At 46.4% G+C, this 20183-nt stretch overlaps 1 protein-coding gene across 1 annotated transcript in view; it reads left to right on the top strand.

Moving 5' to 3' along the window:
* Positions 1–20183, top strand: part of SLC67A1 (solute carrier family 67 member 1) — a 61241-nt gene that overhangs the window by 1102 nt on the left and 39956 nt on the right. Inside the window, exons 2-4 of the mRNA XM_085317240.1 lie at positions 790–887; positions 3080–3225; positions 4047–4179. Coding sequence (XP_085173366.1) covers positions 790–887; positions 3080–3225; positions 4047–4179 — 377 coding nt within the window. The remainder of the gene's footprint in view (positions 1–789; positions 888–3079; positions 3226–4046; positions 4180–20183) is intronic.

Raw genomic sequence — 20183 nt, forward strand, 5'->3', positions numbered from 1 at the left:
TTTTTTTTTTTTTTGCCCCCCACACTTGTCCCCTCTCTTGTTTCTTTTTCTGTTCATGCGCTTCGAATCTGTGGTAGTCTGGCTGTCCATCTGTATCTCTGGTGCCCCCGTGCCTTTTGGGAGAGTTCGGTAGTTTTGTGCCTCCCAGGCAGGTTGCACCCCGAGTTCTGGTGCTAAGCCATAACCTGAGCCAGTCGGCTGAGAGACGGTTTATTTGTGGCAGATTGGTGTATTCACACTGGGCCATGAGAACAGCTAGCAGGATAGTCTAAATAGCAGCAGTTCTGTTCGTGCACAAAATAACTCTCCCTAGGAAGCCTGAGAAAGGCACAACGCCTGCTTCAGGCTTTCTAAATTCCAAGCAAGCAGTAGGTGAGACCACCCAGAGGAGGTTGGCTCTTGGCGTTGTCCTTTTAATATACCCAAGGGCCGGTCATACGCTGCTTATAACGAATAGTCCAGGCTACAGGTAGCAAAGCAGTTTTGGAAAGCACATCTTCGTTTACCGGATCCCTGTGCTTTGCCCCGCAGGACCAAGCCGAGCCGGGGAAGTTTCTGGACCTGGGTCCAGAGCGCGCGTCGGGCAGGCAGGCTGGTTTGGGGCACCGCCGCACCTCCAGTGAGCTGCGCTTAGCTGACGGGTTAAGCTGTGTGTGCTGTGAGCTGGAGGAAGCGAGTGCTTAGAGCTGTAGTCCTCTAGGTGCAGACCTGAAGCTCTTTATTCAGAAATACAATGTATTTCATTTCCCTGTTCTCATTTTTTTGTTTGTTTGTTTTGTTTGTTTTTAGTACTTGGCAAAGAGCCTAGGTTTGGACTCGGTGGGGTTTGGCTACCTCCAGACAACCTTTGGTGTCCTTCAGCTCGTGGGAGGTCCCATTTTTGGAAGGTAAGTGAGAACAATTCTCATGACCCTTTTCATTCCTGAAAAAAGCCAGGCATTCCTGTATTTTAATAAAAATTCTTTATTTCTAGTTCATGCTCACATTGAAATGTTTGAAGATTTCATAAATGGACAGGGGGAAAATAAATATTGTAATTACAAATACTGCAGCCTAGAAGCGGCCTTTATATTAACTTAGCTACATTTTAATCACAACCGTTTAAGTGTAACAGTATACTCAGGTCCTTGGAGCTTGAGTTCTGATGATTTAATCTTGCAGACATTTTATAGCCATGTGTAAACTTAGAAATGTCACGTGATTGGGAAGCCTTTAAAAAAGAGAGTTCTTATTTATTAATATTAAGTAAAGCTATCAGTGAAAAGAATGACGGTCATATTATTTCTAGGTCAAGGTCAGCGTGGTTAAAAACAACGCTAGAATTCCTCTAGCTTTTATGTGAATATTAGGGACTGATGTATCTACAAGCTCATCTACAGAAACGTAGATTTAGACTGTAAGCTGTAGGGGATACTCTGGCACACAGCGCATAGCACTTTGGGGATCTGATCTCCCAAAGCCTTTAGCTGCTACCACAGAACACACTTTTTTAAATTAATGATTGTAACTATAAAAAAAAATTCTTCAGTACATCTTAGAAGAAAATTTATTCCTAATTCCAATAATTAAGATGGTGTAGGTAACCCAGTTTTAATAATTTTTCTATTATTATATGAAATTGGAGAGTTGTATCTCTGTTCTGGGCCTGGTACCATCTGAAATTGTTTTTTTTGGTCCATGCATGTTATTCACTAATGTCCGGAAGAGATACTTAATGGGAACAGGGAAATGGCGTACAAAAATCAGTTTAGGCCTGGGCTCCCAGTGATGCAGTAGAGATTGAAGGTAAGTGTTGCCATACTGAAGCCTAAATTGCAATGTAGATTTGAGATTAAAAGGCTTTTTCGAGATTTGCAAACACTTTGTCCTCAGTGCAGAGGTAGATTTTAATGGAAAGGCAGAAACAATAAAAAATGAAAGTGTGGAAGTCGCTTACATCATTTTTTCTTGTTCTTCTTGACTGATGTTGCTTAACAGCCACGAGAAGATGAAGCACTGAAATTCAGAACAAAACCAAGAAAGCCCTGGAGTGAATAGAGGCCTTTGGGTTACAAACAGCTAACATAAACTTCCCTGGGTTTGATGTAAACAGAAGTTTTGACCTGTACTTCTTCCTCAACATAAACTCCTTGCATTACTTATGCTTGAGTTTGTTTGTAGACTAGCCTTTTATGCAAGATACCATTTATCTGCTAACTATAATATAAAACGTTAATAAAATGGAGAAAGGAATTGGGAGTGAAAAGCTTTACTAGGGCCTATCTTACAGTAATCTCAGTCCCAGTTGCTAAGTACAGTTTCTGTGGTACTCTTGGACTTTGTCCAAATTAACGTTTTAAAATCTCTTGTAAAACCAATTCATTTAAACCAGGGAGTTGAACAAAACCTGAATCAAAAACAAAACCTAATTTGACTATTTCTTTTTTTCCCCCTTCAAAGGGGAGCAAATTGGAGCCACTATTGCAAAGTCTGTATTGAACCTAAACAGAAAACTTTCTCTTTATTTTTTTTTAATTGAAACCGAGTGAGAACTGTTGTTTTGAACGTGCTCTGGAAAGGAATTGGAATAATTTCAATCGCTATTAGACCTGACCTGAATGTCAGCTGAGCTGCTGTAACTGCCTCTGCCTGTGATAAAACACATTTATTGGTTTAAATGTCAGTGGAAGCAGTTTAAGGAAGCGCAGTGAAGTGCTCGTTGCTAACGAGGGGTTTGGTTGTCAGCTGAGCGATGGTAGCTGCTGCCTGTGCCCACATCCCCGGGGTGGGCTGGTTAGCTGCGTTTCAGCACTGTACCTTGCACTTGAGTCCAGGTAAGGCTTCGAGTATTTTTTCATAGGTGTGATTTCTGTGTTTCTAGCAATCCCCAGTGAGGAGAAATTGTCACAGTGCTCAGCGCCCTGTGAGCTGAACTGCTTTGGAAATCCTGCCCTCTCTTGGGTAGTGAGCACTCCTGAAAATCATTGATCTGCACTTCTGGCAGCAAATAAATGACTGTGTGGCTTGGGTAGTTGTGTGCTGCATTTATAATGTCCTGCATAGTCCCACATCTGAAAACCTTACACACTTTCTGTGCCAGGTTTGCTGACCAGTTTGGTGCCCGAACTGCCTTGATGCTTTCCTGTGTGTCTGGAAGTGCCTTCTTCCTGTTGGCATCCATCTCCACCAGCATCCCTCTCCTCTTCCTCTCCCGGCTGCCAGCAGTGTTCATGCACGGGTTACCAGGTAAGGTCGGTCGGGCTGAGGGACTTTCCAAATTGTTTTTGTTGCCCAACTCCACTGTTCTTGCTCACCTTGCTCAAAATCAACAGGCTCAGCAGCAAGAAGGAAAGCGGGAGGAGCGTGTTTGTGGCTACCAGGGTTAAAGCAGTAAGAATATGAGGCAGCACATGATACTGGTTAGAGGAAGCAACACTTGTTGGCCATAGACCCAGATCTGTCCTGCTGCATAATCTTGAGCAAACTGTTGGAATTTCCCCATTTTGGACATAGATAATGGATGCTTGCTTGCAGCACTGCTATCCCAAATACCTCAGCTGCCTTCTCGCAGGCAGCAGGTTTTGTAGGGGAGCTTTTCTCTAACGTGTAGTGCATATAAAGCCTGGGAAAATGAGCATATTAGTCAAAATTATATGTGGTTACAAAAATGCCTTTCATTTCCCACCAAGCCATTGTGCTCTGATCTGGCTTTCCTAGATGCTTTCAGTGTTAAAAAAAAAAAAAAAAAAAAAAAAAAAAACCCACAACCTTTAGCCTTTAGCTAGTAGAAGTCTGTATAACTCATGTAACACTGCAAGAGGCTAAAAGTTGACAGGGTGTTAAGCCTACTTTTGCCACCCCTAAAGTTGTTTATTTAAGTGGGTTGAGTCTTTGTTTCCCAATAATTTATGGACTGAATCAACCCAACTCAGTAGTGTGTAAGCATTTGCCCAAGGTTGCAAGGACTCCTTCCTAGGAAGCACAGTTCCCATAGCCTAAAAAAATTATGCCCACCCCTAGATCCTGCAGCAAGTGTTTCTCTTTTCACTGAATGTTTTTCATGGCAGGTACTCAGAAGGTTATTACAGATCTGACTATTCCTTCTCAACGTGCTGATGCGTTGGGGAAGTTGGGCCTTTGCTTCGGAGTAGGAATTATCGTTGGCTCTGCAGTGGGAGGTGTCCTCTCCACCAAATTCGGGTGAGTGATTGAATTGTCCAGCTGGCCTTGTTGCAACCACTGAGAGAAATGCTAAGGAGTATTTTGGGTGTTTTTTTCCCCCAGCTTTTGATGATATCTTATTCTTTAAGTGTTTAACTGTGCGTGCTGCATTCTTGTGCCAGAGCAAGGCCTGGTACAAATTAGAATGGCCAGAAGATTTCTCTATTAGTAGGTTTTCACTGATTTTTTTTGTTTTGTTTTGTTTTGTTTTTTGTTTGCTTTTTGTTTTGTTTTGTTTTTAGCAAGAGGAGTCAATACAGTAAAACATTCTTGGACTGGCTCCTATAGTAAGCCAACCCCTATGTCCTGTTGTGCCAGAGGATGAGGAAGAATTGGCAGCATTACAGTGGTGTTGAATAACTCAGTTGTAGACCCTTTTTTTGCCATGCTGGTGATAGTAAAGGATCATACTAGAATTCCATATTTTGTTTTTCGTAATGCAAAAAAGAACTATTTGCTTTGTTTTTAAGGAGGCCTAGTTGAATAGCTCATCTTCTGCCTCTGTTGATATTGAAGTAGGAAAGATTAAAGTAAAAATAAAATAAAATAAAACAAGCTAAATGAGGAAAATGAGTTTAAGTTTCTCTCCCAGCTCCCTACTGCTTGGAGAAGAGTGTGCAGAAGAGCAATGCACAGCTGCGTAGCCTGCTGTTTAGAAATGGTGCTGTATGGTTGCGAAATGGAAATCTCTGGCAGTGCGAAACTCGTGCAAAAATTGATGTGCTTGGAGGGATGCTCAATACAGAACAAGACTTGAGGAAAGAGGAAAGCAAGCTTGGGACAGTGGGGGCAGAAATGAGGAGGTTTAGCCCTGTCAAAGCAAGGCTAGGGACTAAAGCATGCAGCTTTGAGCCGCAAGCACTGCCTTTGCACCTTCCACAACCCAGCACGTTGTAATGGACTGCAGTTCTTAGGTCCTGCAATAGAAAAGAAATTCCTGATTTAGAGCATTTATTTTGCTCTGCTTTTTTTAATGGACTCTTATTTCTGCAGATTCAGATTAGCATGGAAATAGCTTCTTTTTCAACATTTGTGAGCTTTGTAGTGGTTCTGTAGTGTAGGTTGAGGCTAAAGATGATTAGGGGGAACTCTGGACTTCTGGAGGTTTCCTTTCTCCAAGAAGAAATCAGTGTCACTAAGGTTTCGTGTCCACTAGATGTCACCATCGGTCTGTCCTGATAGACCCGGTCTGCCTGCAGCCTTTGCTTGGCCGCTGCCGCAGAGCTGCGTATCCTCGCTCCACTTAATTATCAAGTGAGGTAATGTTCGTTAAATACCAGTTTTCGTGAACTGCAGWCAGCCTGGTGAAATACCCCTGATTTCAATAGGCAGCGGATACAACGCTTTAGCTTTTCCTGACTTCGGATTGTGATCCTTTTCCTTCTTCATACGTGTTGCAAAACATACGTAATGGTATGTAGCGTGGACGTGGTTCGCAGGGCATGCCCAGTTACGGTACTGTGTGTTGTGTGTTGCTCCACCAGTTCCCTTGCCGCTGGTGCCTGTTCTGTGTTTGCTGATTGACACTAAGCTGGCTTGGCGGAGCCACGTTGTCATCACTGTACGGTCGCATAAAAGGAAAATTGGAGATGTACATAATACAAGGTTAATTTGGGACTTTATGGGCATTTATGGATGTTGCTGCCTAGGTGTCCTCTAAAGAGTATCATTTTTCATCAAATATGATAACTGTATTGCTTCAGTGTGTGTTAACTGGCTGAAAGTAAAGATTACCTTGGTTTTTGGCTTAATCCTGGGTTATATGCCCATATTTAAACATCACCGTTTAAACAGCATTGTCATTTCGCAGAAGGATGAGGCTTTTGCTTTCCAGTGGTGGTGCGTCTCAGCCACTGGCTTGTGTCGTAGAAGAGGTGACCGTGGAAAGAATCAGGCGTGGGAGGGATTCCTCCATTTCTCCATTAAACTTGCAGTACGTGAATGCAGCCTGGCTTTTGGAGGACGGGGCTTGGTGCTGTCGGGCAACACGACGCTTGCAGATTCCCCAGACTGCTGGGTGCTTGTTTGGGAAGATTCTGGCCCTTATATTTTCCCTGTAATGACAGGAAAATAAGGAGACCATGCTTAAAAATTATATGGCTTTCGAATTTCCTGTGTTAGGGGGTTATTTCGCTCCCACCCGGCGGAGGGCAGCTTTGGCTAACGAGTGGCGCAGGGCTGCTCAGCGCCCAGGGTGGGAGCACCCCAGCGTGGCCAAGCCCCGGAGGGGCACGGCGGAAAGCCCCCTGCTCTGCCGTGCCGTGCTGTGCCGTGCCCTCCCGCGGGGCTGCGTTTCCCCCGCAGGGATCTGTGCTCCCCGCCGGAGGGGCTCGGGGCGCTCGCGTCGCAGCAGACGGGCGCCCACCACGCGAGCGGGACCCTCCTGGCGGCCKCGGCGCAAGGAGGGCTCGTTGGGCTCCAGGCCAGACCCCGCAGGCGCGTGGTACGGGGAGGCTCTGACGGCACCTCGAGCTGCACAGTTACTTCAATTTTTTTTCTTTATTTATCACAGAAAAATGATGCAGTCTCCTTCCTTCTAAAATAAGTCTGYCTGTCATGTTGTGGGATGTGGCTCTGCCTCTTGCAAATCAAGGAGTTGCTTGCAGGCTTTCTTCCCCCTATTGCATTTAACTACTGGAAACCTCTATCATTAATGTAACCCTTTACACTCGCCCCTGTGCAAACACTGCATGCACCTGCAAAGGAGGAGCCTTYTGTGGGCAGGATGATGGCCAGGCAGATTTATACCAGCTGACGATCAGGCACAGACCAATTACTTAACACAAGCACTCTTAATTTCAATCATTTGGAAAGGCTTTTGTGTTTGTAATTTTTTTTATTTTTAGGTGCATTTTGGTGATCAGTCAGTTGGATCAGGCTTACARCTATAAGTTCCTAGCTTGCACATAGCTGCTGTGGTACCTCCGAGGTCTCCGAGCCTGTAAACTGCTCCACAGACAATCCCCAAAAGGCAGCTAAGAAAAGTAGATCTGGGGTAGGCTGTGCAAAGGTGTCTCCCCCCACACACACACACACATCCTGAAAACTGCTAGGGGACTGCRAACTGCAGAAGGTTGTGCACTGCTGGAAAGAGGTGATTCAGTGTTGGTTGTAGACTTTTGTGTCAATGCTGTGGGTTAAGGGTGAAGGAATAAGGCTGGGATTTGTTTTCAAAAGTGGAAAGATGCGCGTAGGTAGCCTAACTGCAAAGGTTTCTTCCTTTCTTCTGGGACTATGATTAATTACACTTGGTTTCTTTTCCTTACTTCTTTCTTTCTAACGAGGACATAGCGGAGCTTTGCTGCATGACCCAAGATTTGTTTGCTTTCGACAGATGGGGAGAGGCTTCTTCATTTTAGTGACTCAGCTCTGGGCTTAAATCTCTTRGAGCAATTCTTCTTTTGAACTTGGGTTTGGCCAGGAAAATCCCCTTTGGTCTCTTATTTAATACTACTATAGCAGGGCTTGGGGATGGGTTTTTATTTTTCTTTCTGTTGGCTGTGCTATTATCCCCCTTCGTCAAGGGGAGAAGAAAGACAGTTTGTTTAGGAGTTTGTTTGCCTGAAGTACGGAATTATACTTTTTTTTTTTTTCCTTTCCCCCTCCTCCAATAAACCATTTGAGCAATGTCCTCTGGCAGGGAATTTCTTAGGCGGCAGCAGAATGGAAAGACCGTGGGCGTTTCGAGGGCCGAGGGCTGGGCGGGAGCAGGGCGCGGGGCGAGAGGGTTGCGCTCCCTTCCCAGACAAAGCGGAGCATTCTGCTGCCGGGAACCGCTCCTGCCCCCTTCCAGCACAAACCCCAGCGTTTCTCGCCCGGGGACGCCGCCGGCCGAGCGTCGTGGCTCGGTGACGCCGGTACAGGCGTCCCTTTGTTCTCTGTGTCGGGTGGCTTTGGAGGGTGAGGTGGTGTCGGCTTATCTGGGAGCTGTGGTGTGGTCCATCTGTCGCTTGTGCTCCGCRGCGTGGTGGCATCAGCAGGAAGAACGGGCTGAGCCATTGGACTAGGGAAAGAGTCRAAGACCTTTAGGAGTCAAATCGACTTTTCAATCTGTGGCATTTGGTGGTGGCCTTCCGTGGGAAAAAAAAACAGGATGAAGGAGATTCAAGCTATTTCTTATTCATTTTTTATCTTAATTTTGAAAGCTGTGGTCCTCATGATTATGTCTATAAGGTCTACATTAGCCTTGCCTACATGACGTGTTGCATCCCCCATTCCTGCACAGCTTGTTGGAGCAAAGCTCAGGTCCAGGATAGTCTGTTTCTCTCCTCCATCCCCATCCTCTCAACTTTTCAGCTCTGATGAATTGTTTAACCTGCTCTTGAACCCAAGGACTGCGTCAGCACACTTTGGGTGGAGTTCATCCTAATCTCAGGCATCTATGCTGTAGACAACGACACCTAAATTTGCCATTCAGATTCTGTATGGTTAATGCAGAGGTATGGGCACCTCTGTAGCATGATGCATCTCCTGAAACAGGCCCAAAATAGCTCGAGGAGACTGTCTGCTTCTCCAAGCTCATTTTTGTCTCTGTTACTGCAGAGGACTTCAGGTGAAAGCAGCCAGGGCATCGGTAACTGTTTCCTTGGCCATCTGGGTTTTGGTGGAACAAATTCCACCCTCTGTACCCACATGCAAGAGCTCTTTGCTGCTTAAACTCTGCTGGAAACCTGAGTTCTGGCTGTCTAGCACAGTATTTCCATGTTCATGGTCAAGTCCTGGAGTCTGCTGTTGCATCACACATGTTCATGATGTCACCAGTTGGTCCCAACTGTGCTGCCTTTGTGTGGCAGACAGGTCCACTGCAAGCTCCTCTGCTGACCCTTCCTGCCCTTGGACCTCTGCCTGAGAAAGGACCTGAGCTCCTACTACTTTTAGGCCAGCAGTTTTAGAGTTAGGTCCACCGGCTTCCTCCTGTGTATCCATCAGAGGATGGCACTGAAAGTTTGAAGGCAGCCTCACTCAGTTTTTGTGGGCCTTGGGTAAACTAGGCTCCTTCTTCCCTCCACTCCCTCCCAAAGCATCCTCCGAATGTCAGTGGCAGGATGCTCCTCTGTGGTCATTTACCCATAGGTGGGGCCCTTTCCCAAGGGAGGAAGAGCTGRGCTGGCTGCAGGTCCTGGAGTACGGATCTAGCCCTCAAAGGCACGGAGAGGCACCTGCCTGGTGGCTTCCCTCCATGCTACTGCAAGGTGCAAGGCTCAAGGGGACTGGGTCAGTGCTGAGCTGTGGAGGCTGCTTGGGGCCTCCTTCCCTCGCAGGAGCTGCCCCTTTGCCTTCTAGTCCTCCAGTGGTTACTGCAGCAGAAGGAGCACTAGGAAATAATGAGGGGGAAAATTTGTATATATGAAAGGGCTAAAGAGCAAGCAAGCTCCTTAGTCTGCTCGCCCTGCTTTCATCTTGCCTGTGTGCCCGGTGCAGAGGCCCTGCTGGAGAGCAGTGCAGCTGCTTTTGGGAAGTGAGGGGGTGGTGGGTGAGCGTGAGTACGCAGGGTGCTGAGGTGCCCGTCGGCAGAGCTGGTGTTTCTGAAGTTACCCCTGCTGCATAATTATGGATATTTGAACGCCGTTCCCTGCAACCCGTGCTCTGAAAGCACAAGGTTTCGTGGAGGTGCAGTGTCCTGTTTGAGTGTGTGTCTGCTGTTTTCCCACAAGGCTGCGTGGAGGTGGTAGCAGACTTATCAAGCCTATCATAACAGTCCTGAAGAATATTTTTTTTAAAAAAAAACAGAATATTATGGAAGGGCCCAAAATATTTCGGTCTGGTCTCCCCAGTGGAAGCAGCATCAGGAAGGAGTCCTTGACCCTTGCTGTGCAGGTTACACAATAATCCAGTGTCTGCTCGTGACTCACTACAGCTTCATCTGCTCTTCCCACTCCTGGAATATTTCGTGACTGGACAGCAACTGTGGCAATGTCACTGGGGACCAAAATCAGGGGAAATACTGTTTTCTTTGTTAACACAAAATAGAAAGCACAGAACAGTCTGTGGTTAAGTCCTTGAGCTGGGATTTGGGACTTGGCTGTGTCACAATTTTCCTGTGATCTGAGTAAGTCGTCTCATCCCTCTGCACTTTTGTTCCTCATGCATTGGATGGGGCAATGAGACTTTTTTTTTCCTTCCACCCCTTGCCCCGATTCATTTATGATATCATTGTTTCAAKTATATAGTCTTTGGGATGCAGACTGTCTACCACAAGGTGGGTGCATGCAAATACCTATTGCCTAGGGGGAATGCATCCAGTGTTTCCTGGACTTACCTCTTCTTCTGCCTCTGGCATCCTGAACAGGTAGAGTCCTTGTGAGCACAACTTGTATCCATCTTTCAGGAGGAGGTTGTTTCTGATATTTTTTATTCTTTATCAGAAACAGATGCATGCTAGCATTTTACTGTTCCAGAAAAGCAGCAGGGAAAAGCCAGGTCAGCCAGCCATAAGGGTCAGTGAGGCTGAGGGTAGCCACCAGAAGAAGAGGCTGAGGTGCAGGGCTGCAGAGTGTTTAGCCTCGCAGTAGGTGCTGGTGACAGTGTGGGTGGAAGAGTTTTACCCTTGGTCATGCAAGTACATGACAAGGCACTCTGCTTTAGATTGAAAGGATCATGCATACATTTAATTTAGATCTGCTTCTGTGAACGAACCTAGCCTTGTCGTGGGAGAGTCTGGCAAGCTTGGGGCAGGAAGGATGTGGTTCTTGCGTGGGAAGAAATATCAGACAAGGTAGGGAGGAAAGATCGGGATGAATGGAAATGTGCAGCTTTGAGTGCATGTGGAGGGTGGTTGGGAAGGAGGAGGACTTCGGGGCAATGACCTCTGGCTCAAAGATCTGGGGGGAAAGGCTTAGTGCTTTTAAATTTACTGAGGCCTCTGGGACAGCAAAATTGGCACATGAAGGGGCCTGGCTGGAAGGAAATAGGGGAGCATTTCCAAAATTTGCCTTCGTTTATAGAGGAGGGAAGAAGGACCTGCTACTCTTCTCTGTTTTACTGCTGCCTGAAATAGGGCTGCTGTAGATGGTGAAATAGCTGTGCTATTGGAGGAGTTTGGGGTCTGGCTATTAAAGCACCTTCCTGGTGCTTCCCTCCTGACCGGAGCTGGCTGCTACTGCCCCACGGCTGGGAGAGGACAGGAGACTGCTAGGACAGGGCGCTCAGAGCCAAGCGATAGCAGTGTGACTTTCCCATGAACTACTCCATGCAGGTTTTCATTCGTTATGATCTCTTTACGAAACACTCCTCGCAGCCACTTCACCAGCCTACAAGAACCAAAGGCGCGCGAAGCATCCTGGCAGCGATGCAGCCAGAGGGCAGAGCGGTTTCTGAATGGCCGTCACCATGCTTACCCGCGCGCCCGTTGGGGCTTGTCCTGTCAACCTGCCAAACTGTATGCTATCACAAGGAAGGAAGGAGGCATTTTCAGTGTTGGGAGGGCAATGTTTTCTGCAACGCTTGAGTTGCAGACTCCCGCCTGCCTGCATTGTGCCGCGTGGTTCATGAAACACCGCAGGTGACAAGTAGCAACGCAGATCAAGGAGGAGGGCTCTGCCAGGGGTGTGATTGCAGAGGCTGGGTGCTGTGGTGGGGGTGTGCCATTTGTATGGGTGTATCGCTGTGTGCTGAGCCCACAAGAGGCCTGTGGTGCGCAGTGGGGGTCACATCAGTCCTTCAGGCCAACAGTTGCCCATTGCTGCTCCGGTGCATCAGAAATGGTAGTATGTCGGGGCAGAGCGTTGTCCTGCTAGGTGAGAGCAGCTTCCCACTGCAGGTCACCTGGCATCTTGTGGACATCRTAAAAGGCCCTGTGGGACCATTTTGGGCATAATTGAATGACAGACCTTGGTGGACACGAGATGGAGCGACTGGTTAGCTGGCAGGGTTTGAAGGAAGGGAGGAGCAGTGTGATTATGATAGCACTTTCCAAAGTTCATGCTCCGTGGGGTCCCAGGGACCTCAGGGCCACGTAGTTTCCTACAGATTCCTTGGCATGACCCATCTCTCCTTGAAACCTTCCTCCATCAGTATTCGCCCCTTATCTCAGCTCAGCAGCTTTGGAGAAGCACAGTGGCACACCTCGTTGTCACTGGCTGTGATTTACTCTTGCTTTGGAGGCACTTTGGGTGTCCTAGGAGTGACGTGGGTGCCGCATGTTCATTAGGTGAATTTGTTTCTCTTTATAAGCATGTAAGGCGCTCTGCTCTCCAACTGTTCCCTGAAACARAGGAGCAGTGATTTGGCTTTTTGGAAATGACTGTGGGTTTTTCAGTCTCCCATTTGGGAATGGCTGACATGGATTTTCAAAGGCTAGGAATTTAGCACTTCTGGAAATCTGGCTTGTTTAAGGTAGTTTGAGTTCAAGATCTAAAATCTTTGAATATTTTTGAGTATCTGGGGCAGCATCTGTTTGTTTGTTACTACAGCTAGTATTGCTTCAATTTTAATTTATTTTTCTTGTGGAGAGGCGATTATATAGCTAATTCTTTGTGGTCTGTATGCAATATTAACTTTCTTGGTCTTGCTCAATGTTCCTTTATTCCCTGGATACCCTAGGCTGAAACTTTTGGACTAATTATTCCTTGACAAAACTTTGTTCTAATTCTTTTGAAATCTTCACTGTCTCTGCTTTTGTAAGATTTGATTCACTCCTGTTCTTACCCTAGGGTGTGTGATCTAAGACTTATTCAAGTCATTGGAAGTGTTTTGTAGAGGAAGGAATGAAACCTTCATAAACCTAGAAGAACCCTTCTAGGTGCTTTTTAAAGAGCAACTAAAAATACCCTCAGATATGCCACCTGGGGGACATCTGAGAAATGCTTACCRGAGGCAAAAGTCTTGAATACAGTGGTTGGACTTAAAAAGGCAGCACTAAAAACACTTAATGGTTATTACAACTGAGAAAAGTAAAAGGCTTATGCTTCAGATTTTTAAGCTTACTTATAGAAACTTAGAAAGGCTCTTTCCTAGTACAAAATTGTATAACAGATTGTCTGTATTCTAAGTTGGTTGAATTTCTCCTCATCTTCTTTTTAGCTGTACAGGCCCAAGTGGTTATTACACAGAGGGTAGATTGTTTTTTGCTGGCTAATATTTTCCAATATCGTTTGCGATGTGYCCCAGTCTTCCAGGAGTTTCTATCAGGAGAAGTAGGAGACCCTCTTTTAGATGGACTTACAGAAGTTTAGAAAGTAAAATTTGAAATCCTTGTTGAAGAACTCCTTTAAGGTAATTGAAGGAGTCTGCAGTAACAGGTAATATATTTACACGTTGGTGGTTGGTGAGATGAGCCTCGTGCTTCACACTTGTGTTCTCATTGCATGCGATTACATGGTCGGGGTGGCTAATTGCTCAGCTGTAATCTGTCCACCCTTCTAAAAGTTGCATCAGTTTGATTGCTGTGTGGCAAGGGCATTTTTCAGAGGGAGTCTCCTRGCTCATGAAGGACTCACAAAGCTTTTCCTCTGTGTTTGTATAAAGTCTGATTTTTTTTTTTAACTTTTTAAATAATTTTTTGGTTGAAGGTTCAATTGTGGCAGGGAAGAGGAGTTTGCAAAAGACAGAAAAGTACATCTGTGGCATCAAACTGCTCTGACTAACAGTGGAGATAAGTCATCAAAAGGTTGCCAAAAATACAAACGCTGCATTTACTATCGAACCATCCACTATGAGCAAGTCCCAGTTTGCCCTCCTCCAGCTGCACAAGTTCAAGCTGTGCTGGGCTCGTGAGAGGCCAGATGCCTAGATGTGTGCAGTGGGAAAGGGAAGGCAGAACCCAAGATCAGGTGATATAAAAACTACTGCTAAGTAAGTAGCCAGAATCATTGAGCTAGGAGGTAGCACCTCGTGTATCTGCACATCCGCCCTGACAGAGGGACGCCAGAGCGTTCCTGGCGCCGGGCAGAGGCGGCATGGTAGGAGAAGTAGAGCGCAGGAATGCAAACAACGTGCCATAAAGGGGCAATGACAATTTGATGGCAAACCTGGACGCTTCGTACTGTGGGCCATGATATGTTTCTGGACTTTGGAAATGAGCCATCCGAAAGTAAATATTTAGTCAGCCCTGCAAGCTGTCTGAAATGCATGACATGCCTGCGGCAGGGGTACTTTATCGGTAATGAGGCTGACTTTAATTTGCCAAATGTGACTGCTACTAATAAAATGTAAAATCAGAAGAGATGTAAAGATGTGGGTAAATTTAGCAGTCAACCATGTCCTATCTCCATCCTGGACATTTGCATTGTTGGTGGGAGGAGACCAGTCTGTCACTTCTGTGAAGGGTTTCTGCAGGGCGTAGGGAGTYTTTCCCCACCATTTCTGGCCCTGATGGGTTGTGGCTTTTCAAACAGGTCCTGCTGCTGGGCTGTGGCACACAGCGGAGCTTCACTGTCACTAGTCAGTCTGTGGACATGAGTGCAGATGTTTGACCTTTGGCTAGGACAAGGTGGCACTTCTTTGACCAAAAGCAGCAGCTTTAGCTTATGATGGCAGGGGTAAGCGGGTGGAGCAGAAAGCAGCACAGAGTCCCAGCACCAAGCAATGGGCATTGCCACTGGCACACAGAGGGACATGCAGCCAAACACTGAATGGGCACCTGCATCTAGCACTTTGAGTTAAAATGAGGCAAACCAAGCAAAAGCTTGGGAAGGAAAACRAGCTGTTTTACAGCCAAAGCTTAATTACGTTGATCTAGCAGACTCCCTTGCAACAGAAGGGGCTATTGGAGGAGCAACAYGTCGTGCTGAGCAAGAGGGACAAAAGGTGGCAGCAGCAGAGAGCCGCAGCTTTGACAAAGCTTGGCCGAAAGCAGAACCCCAAATCTCAAAACGTGGCTGTTGAAAACCTGCAACCCAAACTGTGTGATGTTTGAATCCAGGATCTGTGTTTTAGTTCAGCTGAGAGACGAGCCAGCTACAAAATGTCGATCTGGGTTCAGGTTACAATTCTGCTCCCCAAGGCTATTCCAGGTGTTCAAATACAAGCGTTTGGCTCAGGCCCATTCTAATTAGACATATTCTTTAAAAGTATTTTCCTTCCTCAGCTCCTATGCTTTTGGCTTGTCTCCACTAGCCCTCTGTGCTGTGCTAGAACAGAGTTTTCTGGGTATATTAATTGGGCTGTTTACACACCTGGTTTCCTGCAAGAATAGACACCTAGCTCCTTCTTTTGAAAAGTCTAGCCAAGAGGCTGTAAACAGGAATTGTGCTATGTCTGGAAAAGCTGAGCTGCTTCTTATCTGCACTCCCTTAGGCTGTGGGAGCATCAGCAGCTGCAGACATGGGTCAGCTGAGCATGGAAACTGGCTTGTGCTCTCTTCCCACCATTCCTGTCCTCCCACCTAGCTTCATTCCCCGGAGCTGAGGAGCCACCTCTTCTTTTCAGCTCCAGCACCCAGGGTGGGTTATTGCCTTTTAATGTGACAGTGAGAAAAAAGGAGCCCTACGTGGCTCTTGGGTCAGCACAGATGCCTGTTTTGCCTCATGTATGAAAGCTGGCAGTGTCATCCTGGAGCTGTGTCCCATGCATGACTTTTGATGGGACTTTTCCTTTCTAGCTCTGGAGCAGGAATAAGACTCAAAGTAGAGGCTGCTGTCTATGACCTGCAGCTCTGTTAGGGCTGCTTGCAGCATCCCAGAGCTGCAGGGGCACTTCTTTCACATCTGGCATGATTAGAAGTCCTCCTAACCCTGGCTGAATGACACAGGCAACTGAAGTATCTTCCCTGGGATGCATTTTTGCATGCTTCTTGGGGAGGAGACACCTGCAGCATTCAAGGTCCATGAATAGAAGAGGCTGTGTGGAAAAGGTGGAGTTTCCCTTCCATGCATTTTGAATGAGTTTTGCACATAGGGCTTTATTTCCCATTAAGTAAAGGCTTGATTCTGTCCAAGCTCCCTAAAAGCTGCGATGGATTCCGTATCTGCTGTACCCTTCAAATCATGGCTTAGGGGCATCTTAACCCATCACACAGCTCACAGAATGACTATGGAATGGAAAGGTAGATGTGTGTGGTCACAGATCAGGTGAAACAGTCCCTCGTGGTCCCCTTTGGGCTTAAAATATACAAGCATAAATAAGTTCCATTGCACAGCTTTGATTTCAAGGCATAGGGGGAGTAAAAAGGCAGCACAAAATCGTCTAGCTGCTATTGTCAAGGATTCTTTCTGAGACAGGTAGCATTGACAAACCACATGATATGTCCCTCAATGCTAAAGAAACAGATCTTCAGCTGCTGCTAGGGAATCTCCCTTTCTACCAATGTAGAGTCTGCACATCTTTAAAATGGTCTGATTTTGTGGGCATGGCATCGGGTTCTAAATGCCACTTTGCAGTTAATGTTTTATGGGATGCCCTTGAGTTTACTTGACTGCTTCACTTTTTTTGGAGAAGATTATTTCAACTTCATCTGGAAAATATCTGTTTAGCTTTATAAAAGGCCTCAAGTGTTAAACACTAGGAGTGTTGTGGTCTGCAGCTTGTGGAACATGCTGCTGCTGTGCTGGCCCTTGGTGTATTTAGCTTTCTGTGCTTCATGAGGTTTTCAGAGCACCGTTCATGAAGGCTGCTCTAGCAGTGCCTCTAAGGCAGGTCCTGTGCCTTTCTTTGGGAAGGGGAATGCAAAAGGCTGGGAACAGAGGACAAAATCRAATGCACCCTAGGGCAAAATTTGCTACCCAAATCCTGGACCACCTAGGAGCTGAAAGTGCTCTTCAGATACTGTTCCCAAGACACTGAGCTGGAGCCCAAAATTAGATGCAAAGATGGCCAATGGAGAATAGAAGCAGTGATGGAGGTGCTTGTGCTGTCGGAGTCTTCTAGCCACCCCTTCTGGTGCCTGCACAGCTCCTGAACACCCAGCAAGCAGCAATTTTATTGTTGAACTTTCTGTTGGCATTAAGTCTTACTTGGCTGTCGAGGTTTTGGTTACATGCCACAAGCAAATGTGCTGAGTTGGAAGGGCTGGGAAATCTCAGCTCTGAAAAGAGAGGCCCAGAAGGACAAAGGTGGCAGGTATTCTCAGGCAGGCTCACGTCAAAACTTTTTGCGGAGGGAGAGAGCTTATTACATCATCTCAGTTACCTTTTTTCCTCCTGCGTAATCATGCCCATCAGCTAAAGAGAATTGGCACTTTTTACTAGAAATTGGTGGCTAGCTGGATCCAGCATGCAATGGCATGACTGTTTGTGCTGTGCTCTCTGCTTCTGCTAATGGTATTAAATCAAACAGGAAATTATTTTTGGAGCAGTGAAGCATGTTGAAACATAGCAGTATGCAGCTGTTTGCGTAACCAGAGTTTTGGGAGAACTGTCTCAGTTGTTGCCAAGCAGTTGACTTCCTAAACTGGTGAGAAACGGTTTTCCTGTTCCCAGAGGAATGAGCAAATCCCCTCAGGCTTAGTAGGTTAGGTTTGATTCAGCATCTATCATTCCTGTAATGTTTGCTTTGAGGCAAGGAAGGTCTCTCCTGCTTCTCAGCAAGGGTCTGAACAACTTGATTGCAACTCCCTCGATTACCGTTCAGCCCTCTGCTCAAAAGTAAATGACCTGCAAAATAAAAGCTGTCCAGAGTTTCAAATGCATTGCACTTGACTCTAAACAGAAGTCTAAACCTGATAAATTGCCTGTGCTTGAAGTGAAACATCGGTTCTACCTAAATCTGACTTTCTGTGCCGTGTTTTGCAGGGTTTCTGGTGTCGGTATGGCCCTTCTGTAGGTAACTCCTCGTGCACAGGCTCTTTGCAAGGATGAATCTTGGCACTTGCTCTGCTGGCATGGAGTCAGTGCTTTGGCATCGCTTTCTCAGCTTGGCTCTTTCAGCCTCTCCACAGAATCCACCCCCCCCCCTTAGGCTCTTTGAAACTAGACTGTTTTCACTGGTCAACCAGCATACAGGCTTTCCAGATCCTAGGAAAGCCAAGTTTATGTAAACCAGGTTGGAAGCATTTCTTGGCTTTCTGCAATAACACCTCTCCGCTCAGTGGAGCTCTTACCTCCGGCTCTTAGCGTACTTGCACCTTTTCACTTTCTAGCAATGTTGTTTGTACCTTTTTCTGCCTCCCTTAGCTGCAGTGTTCTTTTAAGCTAAGGTCCAGTCGCTGGCCGCGTGTCCCCAGAATGGCTCCAGCCGCACGTTGAAAGGGCTCGCACGCAAAAGGTTCATCTCCCAGAGCTGTGCTAGGCTCTTATTCCCTCATCCCAGAGAAGAAATGAACTCCCTCGGTGTTACTAAGCCTTCAAGAGAGTAAATACTTTCATACATGCCATTCATAAGTATTTTACACATCAGTCACAGCTTCCCCCCCCCGCCCCGAAGCTCCCTTTGCTCTCCTAGTTTGACTGCCCAAGGTAGGGTAGTACTGGCTGCACCTCTTATCTTTATGCCTTTAAATGTTTCTTTCCTCCTTTTTTTTCTCGTCACTGAGCAAAGCTTGGCTTTTCTCTGGCACGAGCTGTGACAGCTTACCCTTGTAGAGACCCCTGGAAAACCCCTGCGTTTGACTTCAGTTTGCAGCAACACAAGGCTGATTCTGAAAGCTGAATCTAGCAGCCAGCTACACCTGTAAGGGCCTGTGCGAGGCAAGAGTTTGTTAGAAATAGAAGAAAATGAAGGGGATGAAAGCCAAAAGGAATAAAATAGAGCTAAGATGGTTATCTCAAAGCAGACTTTGGTGTACACTGGTTAAAAAAGAAGAGTCACAGGGCTATGTATACGCCTATAGTTCCCGTTGTCTGCAGTGTTTGTCAGTCGGCTGTTGGCTGGAATGGCTGCCTTTATTTGAACTGGTTTTTTTTCACTCTTGTCCCGGGACTGTAAGGGACATGAGTATGCTGCTGGATTTGAAGCACGTGGGTAGTTCCCCGTAAGTYTGTCATTTGGCTGCACGCTTTGTTTCAGGTCCTGTCGCAGGAGCTGCCTCTCAACACCATGTAAAGCAGCTTGCTGCTCTGTAACGGGTCTGCAGGGTACTTCAGTACAGAGTACTTCATAAAATAGCATTGTTAATGTTAGGTTATAGGTTTGACTTGTGTTAGCTGGTAAGAATAAACTAAGGCCAGAGCCAGAGAGAGGCCGATTGGTCTGGTGCAGATGGGATTTAAATTCTGCCACCAAAATCAGATGCTTGCACAGAAGGGAAGGACCGAGTGAGCTTTGAGTAATTTCAAAAGCTTGATAGGAATATAAAGCTTTTTTGTTTGCAGACTTATTATGTCATCACTTAGTCATGCAAATGTCACCCCATAAGAACGCCCAGAAGAAAGACCTCTCACATTGCTGCCTTGTTCTGGAAAACTTGCTCGCTGATCATTCAAGACCACTGACTCCTTCAGCCCTATGCCTCTTTCCAAACTGCTGCATAATGGAGAGAAATTCCCTGACACACTGAAGGGGGGGGGTGGAATCCAACACTCAAATTGAGTCAGCCTAAAGTATTTCGAGCTTTCCAGTTGGGTCATTAAATTCTCATCTGGCCTGGTTATAATTAGCAACGTTGCCTGTTGCCTCCATGGGTGTTCGGCTTTGTTACTGYGATGCTAATGCAGTTCTGCAAGCTGCGGCAATAGAGCTGTCCTCTGGGTCAGCAAAGACCTTGCTGGAACACCAGATACGATGTTTTGCTATTCTGCCTAAAAGTTTTAGGAAAAGTAGGTAAAGAAATTGGTAATTCACTTTACAGTAACCTGGTGTGAAACCAGGGGCCAGAACCAGGGTGTTTCTTGCTGTCACTGGGCAAAGGGGTGCCAGGCTTCCTTGTGCTGATACTCTGTGCATCTAAGGAGGTATCTGCTCAACATGCCATCCACTTGAATTCCTCCAGCTTTGAGCATGGAGTTTCTTTCTGTTTTTTAAGTTATTTTCTCTTGTTCTAGTTGTTCCCTGTGGGGCATGGTTGTGCCCTGCACCTTTTRCTTAGCTGTACGTTTATTTTTATTGATTTGATTTGGGGGGGAGATGGGACAAAGGGTCTGCGCACCCTCCGAAGTGCTGGTCCATCTCAA

Source organism: Rhea americana, unplaced genomic scaffold (assembly GCF_003343005.1).
Source record: "Rhea americana isolate MKP2758 unplaced genomic scaffold, rheAme1 scaffold_49, whole genome shotgun sequence".
NCBI classification, from domain to species: Eukaryota; Metazoa; Chordata; class Aves; order Rheiformes; family Rheidae; genus Rhea; species Rhea americana.